The sequence below is a fragment of the Colletotrichum fructicola genome (genome assembly GCF_000319635.2).
Source record: "Colletotrichum fructicola Nara gc5 chromosome Unknown KSG_Nara_v1_contig01, whole genome shotgun sequence".
NCBI lineage: Eukaryota > Fungi > Ascomycota > Sordariomycetes > Glomerellales > Glomerellaceae > Colletotrichum > Colletotrichum fructicola.
Window position 1 is genome coordinate 4,481,248 of NW_027094051.1, and position 21,449 is coordinate 4,502,696.

The window sequence follows — 21,449 nt, forward strand, 5'->3', positions numbered from 1 at the left end:
AAAATTCATTTCTTGTCATTAGCTACCATTATCATGAGTGACCGTTCATAGCACTAGCTATGGATATTCCTCGGCTCACAGGCGCATGGTACGAACCAATGCTTTGGAAACCCCTGGCGCGGTTGTTAGTACAATAAAACCTATGCCGTCGATGGTTCCAGAACTCACTTTGCTAAGTCAAAACCCTGCTCCTCTTCGATTTCGGGAGGATTCGAAGGCTCGCTTGGCGCCTCCCGGGATGATTCCTTGTTCTGAGATCTTGTCGGGCTCTGGTTGGGTGACTTGGCCGGGGGTGGACTACTGCTCTGAGGAACCCCACCTAGAGACGGTTTGGACGGGCTCATGTCGAAGTGGGCGCCAGGCTTCAGCGGAGTGCTACCAATCTCGGCATACTTCCAAAAGGGCGCCGGGGAGCTGGTAGGCATGTGCTGGCTAGGCCTCTGGGCAGTGCTAGGCGGTGCTAGTCGTGGGTGAACTCGGTGGGGTGCGGGTGTAACGAAGGATGCTCCTTCGTCAGGAAGATACGATGAAGTCAGTGTCGGAGATTGATCATTGTAGCTTGCCGAGGTGAAGCTCGCCGAGGCCGACGTGCCGCCCTTGCGGGGCCTTGGGAGAGGACTTCCATCCGCAGTCAATGCCGTGCTGGGAGGTGCAAGACGACGTGTGCTTCGGTCTGGGGTGGATTGTACCGCAGCGAGGGAAGAGCTGGGAGGCGGTGAGCCTGTAGCCGACACTTTTCGTTTCCGCGTTGAGGCAGGCTCCCCTCTTGCATTCACGTCTTTCGGACCGTGTGTGATGTAGTTCAACTGGCTGGGCGAAGAAGGCGCCGAGGAGCCTCGGTGGCCACCCCGCCCGCCCTTGTATGCACTCCTGGTCATTTCTTCACGTGCATCTGCGACAATCTGCCACTTCATGCCTTTGCCAGGCTCATCAGTGGATCTGGCCACCTTGTCGAATGATTTGTTCAGCGAGAGATTATGACGAATGGAGTTCTTTGACAAAATTAACAGCCTGAGCGAGACGGAACTGGTCACATGAAACGTACCTGCCATCCTGCGGCTTGCTGGTGCCTATAGTAGGCGTAGTTGTTCATGATAAAGTTGTAGATACCGTTCAAATTGAGCTTCCCTTCGGGTGTATTGATAATGGCCTGAGTGATCATTTGCGCGTAACTGTATTGTGGCTTGATGTGCTTATTATCGTCGTGACTAAGATCAATGTCATTCGAGTTCACCAAAAGAGTGCCCGAGCTCGAATAATGTGGCGACTTGTGTTGCGATGGTGTGGGCTTCCCACGCACAGAGGGAGGGGTCCCAGGTCGCTTGTAATCTGCTGGTGCCGGAGCTATGGGCTGGCGGAAGGGCTGGCCTCGCGAACTCCTGATTGTTGATCCCAGAGCTGAAGACGGCTCCTCTGGCAAATCTGTTCTGGGCTGAGCGGGACTTGTGATATCTTGTCGTGACAAACCAGCCCTCTTCAGGTAGAGATTGTGGATGTGGAGAGGGGTGACCTCTGTCGGCAGGACGAACATCATCTCTGTGTTACCGATGTCGAGTACTTGACCGCTCTGAAGAGGGTTCGAATGACCTGCTTTCAAGGACACGCCATCCACTCGGACACCGTTCCTTCCCTTGACTTCGAGGAACCAGACCTCTTCTTTCGAACTGAAGTAAATGCGAGCGTGTTGTCTAGAGACCATTTTACTCGGGCCAAGATCGATGTGGATGAAGTCCTCGTCATCCTCGTCGACACCTTCAGCCGAGCGACCAATATTGACGTTAAGTTTCGTAATGTAAAAGGTCCAATCCTGTGCGGCGATCTTAGCATACGCCTGAACGCCGTTTTTGTTGGCTTCATGCATTGAGTTTGCATGGTCTTTGCTGGCTTGCACAGGCCCTTCTTTGGGATAAGTCAAATGCTGGACGACCTGGGAGAGTAGCTGATCATCGTCGCTGGAGGGCTGACCGGACTGATCGGCGGTGAGACTGGACTCGTCTTCGTCGGCGGGCTCGACTGGCGGCGGTTCTTCAACCTGAAAGCAATGTCAGGGGACTGTCCTGATGTGGCGCGTACCTGGGTTAGGGAAACGGGTACCTTCTTGCGACGCTTGGCCGGGCGACTAGGTGAGCTATCATCGACTCTTGCGGCGGGAGAGGTGTCCCGGCGGGTGTCGCGACGGGTGCGCTGGGAGCGCTTTGCTGATGCAGGCATAATGAGGATGTGTCTTTTGCAGCATGCGGCAGCTGATGGGGGAGGATCCGAGCAAGGGGAGTTCGGGGGCGCCAAACCGGGCAAACAATGATGGGCGGCGTTTGTTCAAGTAGTCGGTCTCACAGGGTTGCGGAATGGGGGGCGAGCGGTCGTGTCTCGTAGACTCGTGAGGGCTGGTTGAACTGGACTTCGAGGCAGAAAAATGCCACCAGGAGGAGGATGGGCGTAGGGTGTGCGTTGGATGGGTTGGTTGGCTGCGAGTAGTGCGGAAGCGAGGGAGGCTGTAAGTTGGATAAGGCTTCGGTTGAATGTGAGTTAACCTGATGCTTTGAGAAGAAAGCCGGGGCTTGGGACCACGCGAGGCGCAAGCGCAGGTGGCTCACTTTCAAGATTGGGTCGCGGTCGCAGTCGTGGTAGCAGCCGCGGTCGGATGGCGTTGATGACCACCACAGGTATGCGTCTAAAACTTGCGGGAGCAGAGGAGGGAAAAGAAAAGTGATCCCTAGGCCGGAGTTTGCGATCACGAACAGTGGTAACCGTGGAGGTGAAGATGATTAGTGGTGGGAGCTGAGGATATCAGCCAGCGGTTGGCTTGGATTTGTGCAAGGGTTGAGAGATGCTGTCGCGAATGTCTGGCACGCGTCGGCCTTTTTGGGAGGGAGGGAGGGGGAAGGGCGTTAATTAAGTCGGGGGTGTCGGTACCAACCAAGGTGCCTAGGTGAGGTGCATTTTGCCAAGGCTGATAGAGCTGAGGGAAGAAAGGTAAATCAGTGGCCTGTGACGGCATGCTAAGCCTCCCAGTGGCTATCTGTACTGGCCAGCAGGTACCTACCTACCTACCTGCCCGGGCTGAATGAAGTAAGGCAACCAACCTACCCGACTTGGTACCGCCAGGCACTGAGTCCGGGCTGATACTGTACGTGTGCGTGCAGCGTGCGTACCTCGCTCCTAAATTACTTGCATTGTGCGCGAAAAAGGTGTCAGATTCCGTGCATCGTGCCCACTCCTCACCCATCCGCCGCCCTACGCAGTTTCCTAGCCCCATAACAGCTTTGCGCGTACAGTGTGTGCATTGATAGATAGCATACACAGGTTGCCGATCGACTGTGGATTTCTCACAGCCCGTGAAGCCCTGTCCTGTGGCCAAGGTTGAATCATCAAAGTCCATCGCATCGCAGGGTGGTGCGATGGAATTAGGAACCGACATCCCGTCAAGGGGGAGAATATCTGCCATCATTCCAGACCCTCGGGCGGCGCACCACAACGTCGCCGTTCTCTATCCCTAGAAATGGCGGTGGTGCGCGCGTTGCTCCCTTATTCCGCCGAGTTGCGTTCGATTGTTGATACCCAATGGACGAACGGCACGACTAGCTTTTCAGCTACTTCAGTTCTTATTTTAGGCAGAGAGAAGGGGAGGGGGGTTGTTGGCACATTCATAACCCATACACGGGAACGTTAGTCGCTCAATCAGTCACGTTGAGATACCCAAAACCCAGCTGGGCTGTAGGGCGGATGGAGCGCGATAGAGAACATACCGGGGCAGCAACCGATCCGCGTCCTTCTACTACGTAAGGTAGGTAGTACCTTACCTCACTTATGCCACCCCCCTCCCCACATTGCCCGCATCGAATTGAATATCACATGGGTACATGTAAATTGGCATTGCAGTAGACATACTTGCGCTACACACTTTGGCCAGTCTTTATCAAAATGCACGAGATCATCACTCTGCAACTCGGCGAGCTGAGCAACTACGCAGCGACTCATTTCTGGAACACCCAGGTTCAGACCCCAGCTTTCTATACCACCGCTTTGCTCGTTGGCCGCTGACTCGACTCGTTTCTTTACCAGGAATCCTATTTCACCTACTCGGCCGAGGATGAATCTCCGGTGAATCACAACGTTCACTGGCGCCCAGGTGTAGCCCTGGATGGCTCCGAGACCTTCCTCCCGCGCACCATCATCTATGACCTGAAGGGCGGCTTCGGTTCACTCCGCAAGATCAATGCCCTCTACGACGCCAGCGATGAATCTGCTCCCACCCATCTCTGGTCGGTTCAATCCATATCCCCTCACCAGAACGGCCCTTTGTTTCCACAGTCCTGCTCACCTCATGACAGGGAAGGGTCCGCTCATGTTCACAAACAGCCTGAGATAGAGCAGAGTGCCTACCAGCAGAGTCTTGATCTTGGCGCTCCTGCTCCGACACTCAAACCGTCCGACATGCGGTACTGGTCAGACTTCTCTCGCGTCTTCTACCACCCGAAGTCACTCAATCAACTATACGACTATGAGCTCAACTCATCCATTATGCCCTTTGATAAATGGTCACTAGGAAAAGAGCTTTTTGACGGTCTGGACAGGGAACATGACATAGTGGACCGAGATTTTCGCCCCTTCATCGAAGAAGCGGACCAAACGCAGGGCTTCCAAATCGTCACCACCATCGACGACGCCTGGGGTGGCTTCGCGACCGAGTACATCCAGCGTCTACGGGATGAATACGGAAAAACTCCCATATGGGTTTGGGGTCTGCAGGCACCTGCTCCGGGGCTGATGATTGTGAGAGCCTCTAATCTAGATTCTTGGGTGGCTTCTTCGTCCTGGCAACCAGACTAACCCTATCGCCAGGATCAACGACGTATGCAAGCAGCCAATACTGCGAGAACCGTCAAGGACCTATGTGAGCATGCTTCCATGATGGTGCCCATGGCACTTCCTCATGGCCGACTGCCCTCCAACATCAACCTGAACTTGCAGTCTCTCTGGCATACCTCAGCCCTGCTAAGTACTGCCATGGAGACGGCCACTATCGCGTCGCGTCTGAATTCTCAAGTTGGTGGGAGTAGCCCTCAGGCCTCACTTGGTGATTTAGTCAGCGGTTTGAATCTGCAGGGTAAGCAGACTATGAGCAGGCTTCAGTTGAGCGTTACCGGGCCGAAATCAATCTCGAGCGCGGGAATAAACCATGTAGACGACCATACCAAGCTGGACGTTGACTTTTTTGATATCCTGAGAACAAAACCCCTGCCCCGCAAAAGAAGCCTCGAGGAATCGGCCAGCACGCCACATTTCTTTGGTCACACTGTCACCACCCGTGGCCAGGCACAAATCTCGGAAGATAGCAAGCAAAGATATCGGCCCAGAGCTGCCCTTGTGGAGACGAGCACTCAAAGGTGAGAGAACTGCCGCCCTCTTCGATATACCTCCCAATGTCAAGGAGGATGCGGCACAAGCTACCTCACTATCTAATTAGAGCTCACCGTGCCACAGATACCACACAGAAAAGGGGTTCCCCATGCTCGATAGTTTCCCTCACATCTACCCAGACCGCAGCGACAAGACCTCCCCAGACACTTTGGGCACCATAGCGAGCCTCTCCACAGACACATCCGTGTCTGCAGCAATGAAAGAACTGCGCATAGCTGTTGCGTCCTCCATCGGTGTGGAGGATCGTGAGGATATTAGCAACGAGCTTGCCGATCTTGCTGAAGCATACCGTGAGGGTTGGTCGAGTGGTAGTGACAACGACGACGACGACGACGACTACTGCTGATAGATATCTCGAGCCGACACAATTCAAACCTTACGAGACGAGGGTCACCAACCACAAGTGATAATGCACGGTCTATTCGTGAAGCTGTGGAATGTCTAATGTACAATTACTCAAGCGCATCCAGACACCTGAGAGTAGAAGATACTGACTGCAATGCATACAAACCGCATGCTGCCTTCACGCCGATTTCATGGGTGCCAGTTCTATTCCTGGATTGCTCTTTAGTAGTCTCCGCTCGTCCGAGTAGACTCACGTCGAGCGACCATCGGCGAGTAACATACCAAAGTCCACGATACGTACTGGTATTTTTGATTCCTTTTCTTTTTTCTGGGGGGGTGGTTGTAGGGTGTGTCGACTGGCTGAAGTTTTCTTCGACAAGTAGCGCGAGCATCCTGACTAGTTTTGCATTTGCCGTCTAAAGCCGTCCCATGGTGCCGCAGTTGACCCAGCTGGAGTGCATTCGTCATTCCTTGCCTGCTGATTAGTGAACTGGTGAAAGGGGTGTACAGCAAAGGCTGCTGTATTGGCATCATGCCAACAGTGTTCGCAGGTGAAGCTGAATACTTGAAAGGCCTTGATGCACGGTGTGTGATAGCATGCTCTGCAGAACACTCTCAACCGGCCGCTGTCACAGAAGCGGCCTGGCGTTTTGCTGGAGGTTGTGGAGTTTCCTAGATGACTCGTTAGCAAAGCTTGGCGAAGGGATTTCATTGGGCCGTAGCGAGCTTTCCGTTGTAGCGGCGAGCTCTAGTCGTGGCAATACCTCTGAAGCACCTCGTTTCTTGACTTGCGCAGCCCCGTTGGTGGCATTTTGCCTCTTCTGAGGCTTCAGGGGCTTCTTTTCGCCAGGTTCGAAAACGTCGTCGGGGAGGTTGAAACTAGATACGAATGAGCCTAGTCACCGATACATCCGGCGTGTTGCGCCTACCTTCGCACATGCTGGACCGTCAGGGAGTTGAGTGTAGGCTCATATTTATCCCACGAAGTACACAGCGACTTGAAGTTGTCCACCTGATACGATAGATCAAGCGATTTGGCGCCTAGCAAGTCAGCATTACCCACACCCAGAAGACTTCAAGGGAACCTGAAAGAAAGGATGGAGTGCTGAACACAGATCAGTTAGCGGCGACCTACCTTCGCTCAATGTAAGGCCGATATAGTGCGTTGTCGTGAACACTTCGGCCAGAGGCGACCGCGGTTTGCAGTCCTCCAGCTTGACCTGATGCTCATCCTCCAATTTGAACTTGTCCTCTTCGATGACCTCCTTCTTTGAACCCACGTTCGTGTCAAGCGCTTCAGCTTTAAGCCCGGGAATGTTGTCTGTCTCGGTCTTGAGACCTGGAATCCCGTTCAGCTCAGCTTTGGTTTCTAGCTTCTCTTCCTTCAAAGCACCCGCGTCGTCTGTGGCCTGGCTGTCTTTGACAAGGAAATTCAAGCTTCCTGCCTGGATTTGCTGGACCTCTTCGTCGCTCGTACATCTGTGACGGCGCTCGTAGCCCTTATTGAACGCATGTGCCAATGCTATAGACTGATGCTGCTCCAAGCCCTGGACCAAGACACGAACTTTTGACTCGACGTAACCAGACCATATCTTGTGGGCTTCTTTGTCAGTACTCGCGGTGATAACTGAAATGTAGTATTTGTATCCCTGGGTGAAGAAGGTATGCTTCACAAACAGATCACTCCAAGGATTCTTGCCAACCATGATGTTGTCTGTAATCTCGCAACCTCTTGTCAACTCCTGTTGAATGACCGTCATGGCAGATCGTGTGATATTGTAGGTCGCACACATGGAAGGGTAGGCGGGGGTGATGACGGGCATGAGGTGGAATTGATCCCCTTTATAAACCTAGTGCGAGGGTCAACAGAGGTCCGAAGACAGGTTTGAACCAGGCTCTTCGATTTCCAACCCACCTTGGGATTCCAGACGCGGACCTGCAGAGGACCACCTTCCACATTCTTCAGCAGTACGGGTTGCGGCCACGGCCAACGGCGCATGATGTGGAAGAATTTGTTAACGATGACAGAGCTGGCGGCCTTCGGATACAGCTGGCAAACTCGAGCGACAAGCATTGCCCATGCCACACCCCCGGGGAAGCCCATGATGTTGGCATAGATTGCGCGTCGCTGTGCCCAAAGTTTGATGGCGCGCAGTGCTAACTTAAAGGTAGCCTCTTCCGGTACAAGACTTAGAATCTCGTCGGTAACACGCGTACCATTCAAGGAGCGAAGTTCTGCCTCGTCTAGACCTCGAAGCAAGCCGGAGTCCTGGACATTGAACTCCTTGGGCAGCTGCTTCAGCATGGCAATACGGGAGAAAATCAAGTCGATGCTGATGCCAAAAAATTCGAACTTGATGATGGGGACGAAGGCATCCTCCACCACTGCCATATCCGTTATTGCGTCGGAAGGGGCCATTTCCTTGAGCAGACCGGGGAATATTTCGAAGTAATCGGACCGAGTAACGTACTTGGGGGCGACGACGAGGGTATCGATATCGGAGCCGGGGCCGTAGACGCCCAGGCGAAAGCTGCCATAGGTGAAAATCTGGCCTCTCGCATCTCTAATGAGAGCCTCATTTCCTTCTTCCCTTTTGCGAGCTACTCTTTTTACGAATTCGTCGCAAATCTGCTGGAGGTGGTTGATGACCTGGTACCTGGATTCGCCAAGGAATGGGTTAGATTGTCGTGCTAGTAGGACACATTCGGGGCGACTCGAACGGTCAAATTGCTTGCCTTTTGGCAGTCTCTGCGGGACTTTCGAAGGTATTCTGCTTCTTGAGTTCCTCAATGAGTGCCTCTTTCGCCTGGTTCTCCAATTCCGTCGGAAGGGCTGTGGAGATGGGCGGCGTTACGCCGTAAGCTCTTTCTTCGCTGGCCATGCCTAGGTGCTACTTTCTTCGCGACCGATGCGCGAAGAACATCCAAGTCGAAAAACGTGGCTAAGCGGAGCGGCACCTGGCCAAGCAGCGAGGAATGGCGATGAGGAGGAAGGATTTGTCGGAGAGAAGGATGCTCTAAGTAAAGGCAAACAGACGAAGACTGGTTGACGACAAGGCAAAGCCAGCCTGGCGAGGTAGATAGTAAGTAGTGGATGCCTCCGTTGGAATACGGGACGCTGGAGAAAGTGCAGGGGAGAGTGGGAGAGCGCAGGACTGTACGTAGACGCGCGAGACTAGAGCAGGCCGTGGCGCGTCAATGGCGCTAAGGCTGCCGATTAAGGTACTGAACCAAGGCCCGATTTGCAGGGGAGACTTCACATGGAGGCTGAGTACCCGCGCCTTCACATCATACCTAGGTTACCTTAGGTAAAGTACGTACCTAGATATCCGTACCTCCCGCAGGTTCCTTCACACCATACCTTCCATAGGTAGGCACCTACAAAATCCTACACACCAGTATCATACACCTTTCACGCTCTGGAAGTAGGTAAGCTCAGTACTATGAGGTATGGAAAGAATCGCAAGAACCGCTTTTTCATTCATGTATACGCCACATTAATAACAAGCTCGGTAATGCAACATTTTTCACGCGATATGAACAAGGCAACCTCTGCAGGCAGCTAGTTGCTTGTTCGTCTCCAAGAAAGCCTTATCCTCAGATCAGCAGCCATGTCAAACCACCGAGTATGCCGACACCACCAACCATTTCCAGGGTGCCTTTCCACCAAAAGTCCCTGAGTTGTAGCAGGCCTAGGGGGTCATGTTCCTTCACCAGCACATCTGACCCAAAACTGTGTCTTCTCTTCCTGAGAGAATTTGGTCGCCCCCGAGTCCGTGCCAGTGCCATGGATGGACCTCTGTTATCTGAAGACAAGTCTACCTCTCTCCATGTTCCTCTCAGCCACGGAGATGCCTGCTCTCGCGATCTTCGTTCGCGCATTAGCCGTTCTCTGACCAGACTGCGCTGTAAATCTGCAGCCCAGTTCGTCAGTTGGAGGCGGCAGAAGCGCTCCTCGTGCTGGCTGTAGTTCGACACGCGGCTCACAGTGAGAGGGGTCGAAAAATTGGTCCTAGTCAGAAGCATTCTTCTCTCTGCTGTCGAACCTGTTTGTGCTGCGATGGCGAAAGACGCGTTGCCCGTGGCAGCGTCCCGACGACGCCAACCAAGTAGCTTCTTTGCCGCGTTGTGACGCAAGCATGCGGCCCCGTCGAAGCTGAAGATATAGCTCACTAGGCTGGAAAGGTCCGTCGGTACTAGAGGTTGAACATATTCCGGACTCATTAGGATACTAGCATCCATTACATCGTCGTCTGTGCCGGTCTTGCTAGAGATTGCGAAGATGTTCAACGTTCCTGCCGCATCCAGACCTTGTGAAGTAAACGTAAAAAGGTCAAGGCCAGCATCGGCTAGCTGGCGGGAAATCCGTTCTTTGCTTTTTGTCATCTCACCCGCTGTTAGCAAATCTGCCTGAGCCAGGAGAGGCACGACGTTCGTAAGCGACTGAAGCTGGCGAATATAGTGCAGGTCGGTCGAACTGAGGCCTGTACATGTTCAATCATAGGTGCCCGCAAAAGTTGGCTTACAGACTCACCTGAAGAGGAAATCATATACAGCACGGCATCTACAAGTAGACCACCTCCTCCACTAATGGTCCTTAAGACATTGGAATCATTGAGGTCATCGAGTCGACATTTGTGCAAGTGTGATTCGACGTAGTGCGAAACTTGCTCAACAGTATCGGACGGCTGAGATGTCAGCAGTGGTAAACAGGCTACGATACGAGCTGGGATGGCATACCCGACATGTTTCCTGGTAACCTGGCGTGTCAACAAAGCAGACGTTCCTGTCTAGAACCATGTCGCCGGCAGTATCGGAACCAGATAGGGAACTGATCGAGGTTGGTTCTCTCCACCACTGGGGATACGGCTTTGTACTGGCGAGTGTTTTAGTAATCCGAAAGGAACCCTGGGCCATTGGAGGGTCGTAGGGAAGCGTATTCGTTGGCAGCAGTCTGATGGATGCCATGGCGATAGGCACTGTGGGATCAACATGCACAACGTGAGGACATGACTGCGTGATAGCTCTGATCAAAGATGTCTTCCCGAGACCTGAGGTTTGATCACAGTAAGTAACCATTTTCAATCCCTCTCGACGGAAGACATGGGCATGTACCTGATTTGCCCGCCACGAGCAATTTGAGCCTCCCCAAGGATTTTCCAACTTCGGTAAATGGTCGTCGGCTGGGGACACTGATTGTAGGCATTATAAACTGTTGGGCACCCTCGCCGTTGTACGAACTCTGAGCTTGACCAGACTCAGAGGCGCCGAAGGCGCTCATGACGAAGCTCTCTTGGTACTCGGACAGCGACCCTGCCAACGAGTTTCGTCGCGAGGAGGAGCTGCTTATGGCGGAACATGGGCCGGAGACGCCATAGAGGATGGGTGTCATGGGTTGAGACGGTGTCAGCGGCGGAGGTGTCTGTATTCTCGTTGGCGACCTATTGCTTGTGACTGGAGGTCGGTTTTGTATGGCTTCACGAGGTTGCAACGTGGATGTGAGGTTAGGACGGGGAGCAGGCGCAGGGGGCGCTGCACTAGAATCACGGCTCGACGCGGTGCCGGCAGGAAGATGGTTGTGTATTGGACGTTTTCGATCGCGAGCACGAGGATGGGTGTGACAAGGCGATGGCAAGGCTGTTTCCACGGCGGTCTCATCTGCAATGATGAAGGACATTTGAGGAGTTGAAGACTGCGATGTGAAGCGATCGGCAGCTCCATCACCAGACAAAGCGTGCCCCGAGAAGGTGCTGCTGCCAGGAAGAGGGCGCATTTTGAAGCCGGCTTATCATCAGTCCAAGTTGATAAGGCAGCTGCTGTGTAGTTGGAAGAGATGGGGTGTTCGGGGAATCAAGTGGGCGAACGGGCGATATTCAGACACAGTCTAGAAGGTTGTCGGGAAGTCAAGACGATGGCGCAGTATGGTCGCTGGCGGATGGAATGGTAGATAACGTTCAACTCGCAAGCTGATAAGAGATTCGGTGGGCCTCCTAAGGGGCGCATGACCAGTGACATGCGTACTCCTCAGGTAGGTAAGGTAGTGTGGGGTGTTGGGGTGGAACACTGCTGACATAAGCCCACCTAAGAACCTAGCTATCATACCTTAGGTATCCGTACCTTACCTTAGGTATGATGTCGGGCAGACTGCCTCCATGGGTGAGATGATCCAGGCTTTACCCGACCCGCTGCGGCTGGTCGCTGCATTTTACCCCTCCATAGGTACCTACTTAGTTCAGAGGCTGTATTCTGTAGTCTCGGCAGGTCCCCTAATCGTCACTCGCCTCTCCCTAGGGCCTGACTCACCAGGCGGACACGAAGCCCCCCATCGACAGCCGCCGTATGCAGCAGCTACCTACCTGCCTTACCGTCTCGTCCCGTCCCAGTCCCTACTTGACGACAAGCCGCTTTCGCATCTATCACAACCACACATTCACGCACTTCTTGCCTCCCTATACAGCCGTACAGACACAGCCTCGTGAGGCTTCACTTCACAAAGAGAATACGGAACAAACCGCGATTGTCAAGTGCACTCGACTTTTCTGCGTACCAACCCGAGACGCTTATTTTCTGGCTGGTGCCGTCCAGAACCACTCGTTTTCTTCTTTTCGCCTGCGCGAGCAGTTCCTTTCGAAGATACCCGACCATAGATCAGCTCGCCCATTTCGTACGAACGCTTTCGATCATAATCAGACATGGACGGCAAGAGACATCCGAGCTCCTTCCAGCAGTTGGAGAAGCTAGGCGAAGGAACTTATGCCACGGTACGTCCTTCTAGCAGTACAAAATTGTCTCCTCCGCTGACAATTGTCATAGGTTTTCAAAGGTCGCAATCGCCAAACGGGAGAGCTCGTTGCTCTCAAGGAGATCCACCTCGACTCGGAAGAAGGTACACCTTCAACAGCAATCCGAGAAATCTCCCTCATGAAGGAGCTCAAGCACGAGAACATCGTCGCACTCCACGACGTCATCCATACAGAGAACAAGCTAATGCTGGTGTTTGAATACATGGACGGCGACCTCAAGAAGTACATGGATACACACGGCGATAGAGGGGCCCTGAAGCCTCATCAAATCAAGTCATTCATGTACCAGCTCTTAAGGGGCATCGATTTCTGCCACCAGAATAGGGTTCTGCACCGAGATCTCAAGCCACAGAATCTCCTCATCAACGGCAAAGGGCAGCTGAAACTTGGCGACTTTGGCTTGGCTCGCGCGTTTGGCATCCCTGTCAACACCTTCTCCAACGAGGTGGTGACGCTGTGGTACCGGGCACCAGATGTGCTTCTGGGTAGCAGGACATACAACACCAGCATCGACATATGGTCTGCTGGCTGCATCATGGCAGAGATGTACACTGGAAGGCCCTTGTTTCCCGGAACAACAAACGAGGATCAAATCATCCGCATTTTCCGCATAATGGGAACACCGACTGAGCGCACGTGGACCGGCATCACACAGTTCCCTGAGTATAAGCCGACATTCCAGATGTATGCCACTCAGGATCTACGCCAAATTCTGCCACAAATTGACCCAACTGGTATCGACTTGCTTCAGAGAATGCTTCAATTGCGCCCCGAACTTCGCATCAGCGCGCATGAGGCGCTCAAACACCCCTGGTTCAACGACATTGTGATGCAGCAACATCAGCAACAAGCCTTGCAGGCGCAAGCCAGAGCTTATCCGGGCCAGGCTTCGTACGACGCGTACTGATTGCGATGGTTGAAGTTGACTCGTTGGGTATGGTTTTCAAGGCGTATGGTCTTTGATTCCAAGGGAGAGTTTCTGAAACTTCGTTTTGGCATTTCTGGCATAGTCGGATCCAGCGGGAGGCATCTCCGGGCCTTGAGTCTTTATTTTCCATTGACTGTTGCAAGACTGTTGTGAAGCAGGTCACAAAGTCGAAGGGCACATAAAATTGTCGTAACAAGCGCATTCAAGCAATACAGGTCGACCAGTGGACTCCTTTATTCTACAGCTCGTTCTTACTTTTGTTTTCAATAAGAACCCATGGGGCTGAACTATGCATGCCGCCAATTCCTTGATATTCGTGTTTTCTAGGACGCGCGGCCTCCTACTCCTTACGGACCAAACTGTCATCGACGGGGCTTTGGAAATGCTTTGTCTTGGGCTCTCTTTCCCAGGTTTTTGCGAGCGCGTACGAATGGTCATCATCCGAGTAGCCCGCCTTGAGCCTCAGGTTCTGAACCATTGCCCTGACAGTTTTGGCGACCTCCATGCGTAGTTGAATAGCCTCGGGGTGATCTTTGAGTACTTCAGGTACCTCGCCAGCGTTCAATGACCTGCCTAAAACCTCCTCTTGTTTTCGTACCATACGCTTCCATTTTGAGCGTGATTCTCTGAAAACTTCATCGACGTCGACGGCGCTGCCGTAAATGACTCGGATCTTAGCACCGATGCGCGGTAAAAACCGTGGCCATTCTCTGTCCTCTGGCATGATGTTTTTGAATCCATCGATGAAGATGGGGACCAGCTGGGGGGCAGGGTCGGACTCAAGGATCAACCGCGACACTCCCCATTTGAAGTATCTCAGGGCATTCTGAGGATGCTGATGTACACATCCCTCCGGAAAGACATGGATCCACGCGTTATGATTAACGCCGTAATATGCGGGCGACTTGAAGTTCTCGTTGGCACCAGCCTTGAAGGTGGCGCCACGAGTGTACACAGAGCCCGGTTCGGAGAGTATGCGGATGGCCTGGGTCATGGTCGGCTGAAATAGCCCTCCGTGGGGAGAATGCAGCATTCGGTAAGTTGGTAGGACTTGACCAAGAGTGAAGAAGGTCGTAAAGAAACTGGAACATGAGTGAGTTCTATGTTACCAAGACTTGCGGTTGAGAGGGGTTATTATAAACCTATTCTTGAAGCAGATGTCGTGAGCTCCCAAGCTCCAACGGCTGTTTTCGGGGATCATGTTGTACCTGAGTGGCAAGACTCCCCATATCAGGGGGTCATCCAGACTGCGGTTTCGAGATGCATCAGCTTGACGCATTCGCTACGAAAACCACACAAGTCAAACCCACACGCTGATATGATTAGAGACTGCGTGCGGGAACCCATTATCAGCGAATCGCGTTCTTCACCAAGAGGGGGGTTGCGGACGAGTGTGGTTGATAGAAAAGCATAATTACCAGTAATCAGACCACGATCGGCATGGCCAGCACGACGCTTGTCCAAGAGGCCCAGAAACTCGTCTTGACCCTCCGTCTGAATATCGTTGAGGGCGTACAAAAAGACTCGAGAAATTGCTCCTGTCAGGGTCATGACAGTTGCTGATGCCATGCGCCATGGCAAGCTGGGCCGATCTGGCACGGCCTCGGTGGCCGCCATAGCTGTTCCGCAGATAACGATCTGCCGGATGACGCCGCTTTTAAATTGATGGAATAGAGCCCCGTGGGAGAAAATTGGAAAATTAGGGGTACGAAGTGCTTTTGCCTGCACTGCTCACCTTGAACCTTTCAGAAATGTTTGCAGAAGAGGCAACACGCGTGGCGTACCGGGTGACCAATGCCTAACAGTGTCATGTACCAAATCCCCCACCACGGACTAAACTGGGACAATGCGACCGGGAGCGGCCAGAATCTCATTCAGTCTCGTCGCAGCGAGGCGAAGCAACTAAGGGCTAATGATACCCGAACGATCCTTGATTAGAGAGAGCGAGAGAATGACAGGCAAAATGGGCGTGAAAAACCTGGGGCTCAACAAACGGTGGATCGCTCTGATGCAATCGCCCCGTTATTAGAAAGATTAAGCCTCATCAATGCATTATGATTTTATCCCGTCGTTCCATCGAGACCTACCCCTGTCTGCTTTGTATGCCCACTGTCGCGACACGGCTTCTTACCTTACCATCCTACGGATACCGCGCCAGGAACTTCTTTGGGCACTAGGTAGCCAGGCACCTGGTTGAGCTTCTCGTTCCTTCAGCTTTAGCTTCTCGGAGCTCACTTCCACCTTTTGCCACATCACTTGTGTACAGGGAAAATTGCAACATAGGCATTTCCGTCATCTCGAAAACCAAACATTTCGGGGGAAAGGCATCAAGAAACGGAGTCCGACGGTAAACATGGCTCACAGTAGGCGCGACACCATGACCAAAATATATGCCCCGCCCGATACTGATGTTGACCAGGCAAGAGAAACACTTCGCGCAGTGTTTTCACCTCGCACGAACGTGACCTCGCCAAGGCTGCATGGACCTCTACGTCTGCCCGACTTAACAGAGACTCGTTCCTTCCCTTCGGCTCTTGTTACCTCTGCCTCGAGATCGCCAGGGACCCGGTTTCTTGCAGTCATGGCGATATCTTTTGCAGAGAGTGCGCTGTTGCAAACCTTTTAGCCCAAAAGAAGGAGATCAAACGCCTAGAGCGTGCGCGAGAGAAGGCCGAGCAGGAGATTCACGAGGCTCTTGCTCGTAAAGATGCAGAAGCTCAGGAACGTGCCATCAAGGAATTTGAGATGCTACAAGCAGGTTTGAACCCTGCGTTGTCTTCAATAACCGCGGCGCCATCGTCTTCATCTTCGACACGTGAAAATGAGGCCGATTCTGGGTCTATCACGGCAAAGGTTGGCTCGAAAAGGAAGTTTGTCTTGGATCAAGAAGAGCTGGAGAGAATAGCGGAGGGTGATCGCACGAAAACCAAGAAGTCAATTGAGTACGAAAAGGTCCAAATCTTGCCACAGACCATAATTTTCTTGTGCTGGTTTTTTTTTTAACATTCTCTTAGGCCTCTAAAGAGTCTCTGCCGTCTTTCTGGACCCCTTCCCAAACTCCCGATGCCGAAGCAGCCCGAAAAGCAGCAATTGTCATAAAAAAAGCCAAAATCAATCCCGTCTGCCCCGCGTCGCCCGATGACTCTCAACATCCCTACTCTCTTAAGAGCCTAATACAGCTGAACTTCAAAGAAGAAGCCGACACAGGTGCGGATGGAACGAGACGTATCTGCCCCTCCTGTCTCAAGACTCTTGGCAACGCTTCGCGACCACAGCTTGCGGAGAGCTGTGGCCATGTTATATGTCGAGGCTGTGCGACCAAATTCATGGCCCCGGTCAAAGGCAACATTTCCGCGGAGCAGGAGCATGCCTGCTATGTCTGTGACGCAAGACTTGCGTCCAGTGGCTCAAAGAGCAAGCCAAGACAGTCAAAGCAAGAATTTCCTGGGCTCATTGAACTCAGGTCTGAGGGAACCGGCTTCTCTGCGCGCGGGGCGAACATGGTAGAGAAGACGGCTGTCGCCGCCTTTCAATGCTAGCGAGTAATGAGGATGCAGACTTGAAGCTGACGACAGTATCGACTTGATGCAAGCAGAGCACGATGTATCATAAGAAACCAGCTGTATCAGATCAAGAGCAACCCCGATTCTATTGTCATATGTGGCCATAGCCTCGGCGATGGCCCTGGACGGGGGCAAAGGGTGTGCTGTGGCTGCTCAAAGCAGCCTGAGGACCATCTGCCGAAGACGCTGCATTTGTGACCTCGCAGCAGGCGACCTACTTCGCAAGAAGATCACTATGAAAATGCCGAAACGGAGGACCAGTTTGTGAATGATGCCCTTGGACACCATGGTTAGCCCATGGCTAAAAAAGCTCTTCAGCACTTCGCCCGGGAGACCCGCATACAATGCGGTAATGCCCTCGGCTCTAGCGATAGAGATGACGAGAGCGAGAACGCTGTATTCGGCCATTCTCTCAAGCTTGCTTCGCCTATTTTCATTCGATCCGAAGGAAGCGGGACTTTGCGGGTCTTTCTCGAAACAGCTCCCCGCGCTATCAGTGCTTCTCCGGGGCGAAGGACCCCCGGAGCCTCTTATTTGTAACCTGGTCTTGGCGGTCTGTAGTGGATAGCTGATCGTGGTAGCAATGGCTTTGCTAGCGGCAGCGAAGAGAAACGTCGTCTGGGTGTTATATGAAGCCTCGTCGGAATCGGGCTGGAGGGTCTTGGCCAACTTGTCGTTCAGGAAAAAAGTTATGCTTGGGTTGATGGTCAGGAGAAGGGACGCTGAATACCCAGCCCAGAGCCCTCGAATACCATTCTCGGCGCGAATCGCTGCCATGATTCTCCATATAGATAAAGTGTGCTCGTCGTCTTGATCTTCCATCATGGCCGAAGTCTGTTTTCTCGTAACGACGTTGGCAATGGGTGTTGTACAGGCTCTCGCGCAGGCGCCCGCCAGCGCGCCGACAAGTAGCTGCTCGATAGCCGGCAGCTTGCTTCCGCGGGCGCGACGGCGCGTGTCTTTGAAGTATGCGTAAAAGAGGAAGAACAAGAAGGAGTCGGTGACCGACTTGAAGATATCCTGTGCAAGACCCGTGTAAAGCGCCGAGACGCCTTCCTGCGTCACAACCGTCTTGAGCGCATCGAGGACCCCGCGGTACTGCTCCTTCTTGGATATGGAGTCTTCTCGTCTCAGCTGGCGCTGCACTTTAAGGCGCGTCGTAACGAGATCGAGAGGGTATACGGCCGCTGTGGAGAAGGCTGTTCCTGTAGCACCGGCAAGGGCATGGCCGAAGGCCTCGAGAACGCCTGCGGGCATGGTGGTGCGTGGGACAGCAGAAGGCGGGATCCGCAAGTTGACGAGTAACTCAGCATGTGAGAAGATGGGTCTTTCTCGACGTCGTGGATCAGAGTGTAGGCTCGGTGAACCCTGCACAAGCGATCGCGCGTTCGTGGTTCAGCTTATTGCAAAAGATTCTATGCAGCGTCGTGCTTCTGAATCATTTCCTAAAAAGAAGCCAATGCGTGGAAACTGGCGGTGGAAGCCACATACTAGTAGATTGTTTTCGTATCTATCCTCAAGTAATCGAGTTCAAGTTGGAAGAGGAGCATGCATTGCCGAGGTCTCGTCGCGCTGAAGTGGCTGGTCGACCCATTAGCGCAAATCCGGGGTAGCTTAACGACGTCATTAGCGCGGTCGCTGTTGACGGCACTCACATGTGTGTAATCCTGTCGTTGGAAAGAGGCCCACTTTGCCATGTGATCTATCACTTGTAGGTGTTTTCTCTCACCTTTGCTACAAAACCGTCAAGTCTTCGTGTGAAATAGACTGCAATTCAGTGAGACTCAGTGAGGATACGTGGTTTAAAGACGAATTTTAAGGCGATGAGCAAATCCAGCGTCTGTCACAACACACATAAGAATCCATGTTCCTCGGGTCACCACGAGAGAATTTTCAAGACACTCTTTGGCTGAGTTCTTCGAGGTGGACCAGGTCATGCGTGCCCGTCTATAACGCAGCTCCTATACTCAGTATCCACGCTCAATGCCTGATGTAAAGCTAGAGCCAGACGTTCAACGACCAAAACGCCACTGCCAAACAGCCCAAAGTTCCAGTCCTAGAGAATTGGTATACCGCGAAACCTAGACGCCTCCCTTCCCTTTCATGAAATGCACGAGTTCCTGAGCCAGTCCCCAAGCCGCAAAGCCAGTAACGCATCTTGCAGATGCCGAATGATCCGACATAGTCACCCCAAGCCGGGGCGCCCGTTTACCTGGTTTCAAGCTCTGCTTGTTACCGACTGCCTACGCTGTGGCTGCCCCTGCATGCTGAAACTTGACGATCTTCGAGAAGCGCCAAAATTGGCGACAGAAGTATCCGGCTCTCCTGGTGCGTCTTCTCCATCAACTAACCCTGAGTGGCCATCAGGCAGTTTTTGGGCACCTAAACCTACAACCTTGAAAATATTGGTTCGGCCACCGTTTGTGGCCATTTGCAGCTGCTCGTGAAGACGTGCGAGCTGGTATTGTCTCTTGATTGGGTTTAACACTGGTTGTGGTACCACGGGCTGCGGGTTCCAGTGCGCCAGCGCGCTCATGACGGCGGCTGTTTCCTCATCGGAGTCCACAGGTCCCGCATTGGCTTCGTCCTCGTCCTCGAGCGGCGCGTTGGCATCGAGCGCAGCCTCTACAGATTAGATAAAAAGTAAGCAAATCGTCAGTTGGATGTAGGGCCCGCTGGGTAGACTTACTCTGTTGCTTTGCCTGGTTCTTCTTCTGATATGCAGCAAGTAGCATGTCGTATGGTAAAGATCGTCCCGCCACTGCACGTTTCGCGCCCATGCTATGGCTCTTGCAGGTCAGTGATCTCGCGCATGGCTGACCATTTGGCAGCAGAACACCACACTGCCGCTCAACATCAACAGGTCCTTTGAAAGGTAAGTATGCCTGCCTGCATGTGGCTGATATGTGGGCAATTCATACCTTTCGGCTTGGGGGCTTTGGGTTTCGGTTCCTCTTTTTTCTTTTTCTGTTTTGGCCCCTTATCCGCATCGCCATCCGCTTTGCGCTTTTTCCCTTTGCCCGCCTCTCCATCTGTCTTCTTGCCTGCGGCCTTTTTGGCGGTCTTGTTCCCGGTTGCCTTTTTTTCAGCGCCATCGTCATCGCCGTCGCTGTCGTCTTCACCCTTGCCGTCACCATCCTCGTCAGCCTTTCTGGCTTCTTCCTCTCTCGCGGCCTCTTTGGCTCGCTCGCGGGCTTCTCTCGCCTCCTTCTTCCTCTGAGCCTTCTCTTTCTTCAACCTTAGACACTGCGCAATGTGTGCCTTTGCGGCTGTCTTGAGAATACTCTTCTTGCAATGTTTGCATTGTTGCAGATCAGGGCTGTCCTCGAGGGGTCGACCGGTCGCAAACGCTTCACGCGCGTTGTCGTCAAGGGGGTTGACTACCGGGCCTGGCGAGGCTACGGAGATTGATGCTGACTCGGAGTTCTTGGACTTTTTGTCATCTAGAAGTCATCCGCATGAGCTTGGTTGCCTGACAGGTTTTATGGTGGCGATAAATTCATCTTACCGTCGATGACGCTCCCTTCCCTCCAATTTCCGGGTTTGCTGTACTTCGGCGCGGGCTTCTTCAGCTTGATAGGTCCGTTGGATTGGTTCTTGGTGTCCTTTTTGGAGGCAACCTTGATCGTTTGCTCATCATCTGAATACGAGGCTTGGATTAGTACGTCTTCGGACTACGGGCGTAACACATAAGGCTCTTTACTCTTTTTCGATTCGGATACAGTCGCCATGATTACTGCTTTTCTGATGCAGGAAAGAGGCTAGGTTAGTGCGCTATGGGCGATGGAGTAGCTTTTGCCGATGGAGGTGGCGATGCGATGCGATGCGACGGGCTGGGTTGGGCGGCCTCGATGACGCGCGAGGGTGTCTTCGGAGTCCGGCGATGATAAACTCGGCCAGAAGTGTTACTTCATGGCAGCCAGTATGCGCCAGAACATCGAGGTTTCATTGGATGCGCCGGTGTCGTTCGCTGAGAAATGATGTTGGATTGCATAGGTGTGCGGATGATGGTAGTGGTCGACTGTCGTTGATTGATGCCTTGGCTGACCCTGGTGGACGGTAGGCAGGGTCACGCGTTGCGGCTGCAGGTCTCCGCAGTGGAAGCTCCCATAGGTTGTTGGACTCTGATGTCCGTGCCAATATCATCGGACAAATGCCGTTCGCACTGTCTCGATATCAAGAGTCGCGCCGCCTAGTTGCTCGGCCCGTCGGGAGCGAGATAATCCAACAGCACTCAAGAATTCGAATGGTCTTTCACCAGGAAACAGCGGATTTTCCGTACCATTCGTCTCTTAATTCATTCGAATCCGATTCATATAACCAATGTATCGTATCCGGGTTTTGCCAGTAAAGAAAAGCCCTTTCTCGGATGCTCCAACACATCCAAAT

The 21,449-nt window shown here is 53.0% G+C and overlaps 10 protein-coding genes across 10 annotated transcripts; 3 read left to right on the plus strand and 7 right to left on the minus strand.

The window, feature by feature from the left end:
- Positions 1–31: 31 nt before the first annotated feature.
- Positions 32–2,211, minus strand: FKH2 (Fork-head transcriptional regulator 2; the record flags this gene model as incomplete). Its single annotated transcript, XM_032037057.2, has 4 exons — positions 32–113; positions 169–992; positions 1,046–2,032; positions 2,095–2,211. The coding sequence occupies 4 exons, from the start codon at positions 2,209–2,211 to the stop codon at positions 32–34; spliced, it is 2,010 nt and encodes a 669-aa protein (XP_031884338.2).
- Positions 2,212–2,330: 119 nt separating this feature from the next.
- CGGC5_v001254 (uncharacterized protein) lies at positions 2,331–3,174 on the minus strand (the record flags this gene model as incomplete). Its single annotated transcript, XM_066150802.1, has 3 exons — positions 2,331–2,509; positions 2,595–2,778; positions 3,169–3,174. The coding sequence occupies 3 exons, from the start codon at positions 3,172–3,174 to the stop codon at positions 2,331–2,333; spliced, it is 369 nt and encodes a 122-aa protein (XP_066009943.1).
- A 747-nt stretch (positions 3,175–3,921) lies between these two features.
- Positions 3,922–5,767, plus strand: DML1 (the record flags this gene model as incomplete). Its single annotated transcript, XM_032037056.1, has 5 exons — positions 3,922–3,993; positions 4,063–4,262; positions 4,332–4,773; positions 4,843–5,387; positions 5,485–5,767. The coding sequence occupies 5 exons, from the start codon at positions 3,922–3,924 to the stop codon at positions 5,765–5,767; spliced, it is 1,542 nt and encodes a 513-aa protein (XP_031884342.1).
- A 614-nt stretch (positions 5,768–6,381) lies between these two features.
- Positions 6,382–8,648, minus strand: pla1 (Poly(A) polymerase pla1; the record flags this gene model as incomplete). The annotated part of the gene is made up of 6 exons (XM_066150803.1): positions 6,382–6,438; positions 6,531–6,645; positions 6,696–6,807; positions 6,902–7,616; positions 7,682–8,457; positions 8,525–8,648. The coding sequence occupies 6 exons, from the start codon at positions 8,646–8,648 to the stop codon at positions 6,382–6,384; spliced, it is 1,899 nt and encodes a 632-aa protein (XP_066009945.1).
- Positions 8,649–9,293: 645 nt separating this feature from the next.
- SEPT5 (Septin-5) lies at positions 9,294–11,539 on the minus strand (the record flags this gene model as incomplete). The annotated part of the gene is made up of 6 exons (XM_066150804.1): positions 9,294–9,356; positions 9,412–9,458; positions 9,813–10,250; positions 10,301–10,454; positions 10,507–10,817; positions 10,882–11,539. The coding sequence occupies 6 exons, from the start codon at positions 11,537–11,539 to the stop codon at positions 9,294–9,296; spliced, it is 1,671 nt and encodes a 556-aa protein (XP_066009944.1).
- A 919-nt stretch (positions 11,540–12,458) lies between these two features.
- CGGC5_v001258 (Negative regulator of the PHO system) lies at positions 12,459–13,476 on the plus strand (the record flags this gene model as incomplete). The annotated part of the gene is made up of 2 exons (XM_032037053.1): positions 12,459–12,527; positions 12,580–13,476. 2 exons carry the CDS (start codon positions 12,459–12,461, stop codon positions 13,474–13,476), a joined length of 966 nt encoding a protein of 321 aa, XP_031884215.1.
- A 361-nt stretch (positions 13,477–13,837) lies between these two features.
- TAZ1 (Lysophosphatidylcholine acyltransferase) lies at positions 13,838–15,308 on the minus strand (the record flags this gene model as incomplete). Its single annotated transcript, XM_032037050.2, has 6 exons — positions 13,838–14,579; positions 14,640–14,744; positions 14,808–14,826; positions 14,916–15,151; positions 15,207–15,232; positions 15,282–15,308. The coding sequence occupies 6 exons, from the start codon at positions 15,306–15,308 to the stop codon at positions 13,838–13,840; spliced, it is 1,155 nt and encodes a 384-aa protein (XP_031884335.2).
- A 542-nt stretch (positions 15,309–15,850) lies between these two features.
- CSU1 (E3 ubiquitin-protein ligase CSU1) lies at positions 15,851–17,036 on the plus strand (the record flags this gene model as incomplete). Its single annotated transcript, XM_032037049.1, has 3 exons — positions 15,851–15,860; positions 15,917–16,449; positions 16,512–17,036. The coding sequence occupies 3 exons, from the start codon at positions 15,851–15,853 to the stop codon at positions 17,034–17,036; spliced, it is 1,068 nt and encodes a 355-aa protein (XP_031884336.1).
- A 177-nt stretch (positions 17,037–17,213) lies between these two features.
- Positions 17,214–18,317, minus strand: ANT1-0 (Peroxisomal adenine nucleotide transporter 1; the record flags this gene model as incomplete). The annotated part of the gene is made up of 1 exon (XM_032037048.1): positions 17,214–18,317. One exon carries the CDS (start codon positions 18,315–18,317, stop codon positions 17,214–17,216), a length of 1,104 nt encoding a protein of 367 aa, XP_031884333.1.
- A 975-nt stretch (positions 18,318–19,292) lies between these two features.
- sgf73 (SAGA-associated factor 73) lies at positions 19,293–20,791 on the minus strand (the record flags this gene model as incomplete). The annotated part of the gene is made up of 6 exons (XM_066150805.1): positions 19,293–19,394; positions 19,453–19,685; positions 19,750–19,926; positions 19,982–20,503; positions 20,569–20,700; positions 20,764–20,791. 6 exons carry the CDS (start codon positions 20,789–20,791, stop codon positions 19,293–19,295), a joined length of 1,194 nt encoding a protein of 397 aa, XP_066009841.1.
- Positions 20,792–21,449: the final 658 nt, after the last annotated feature.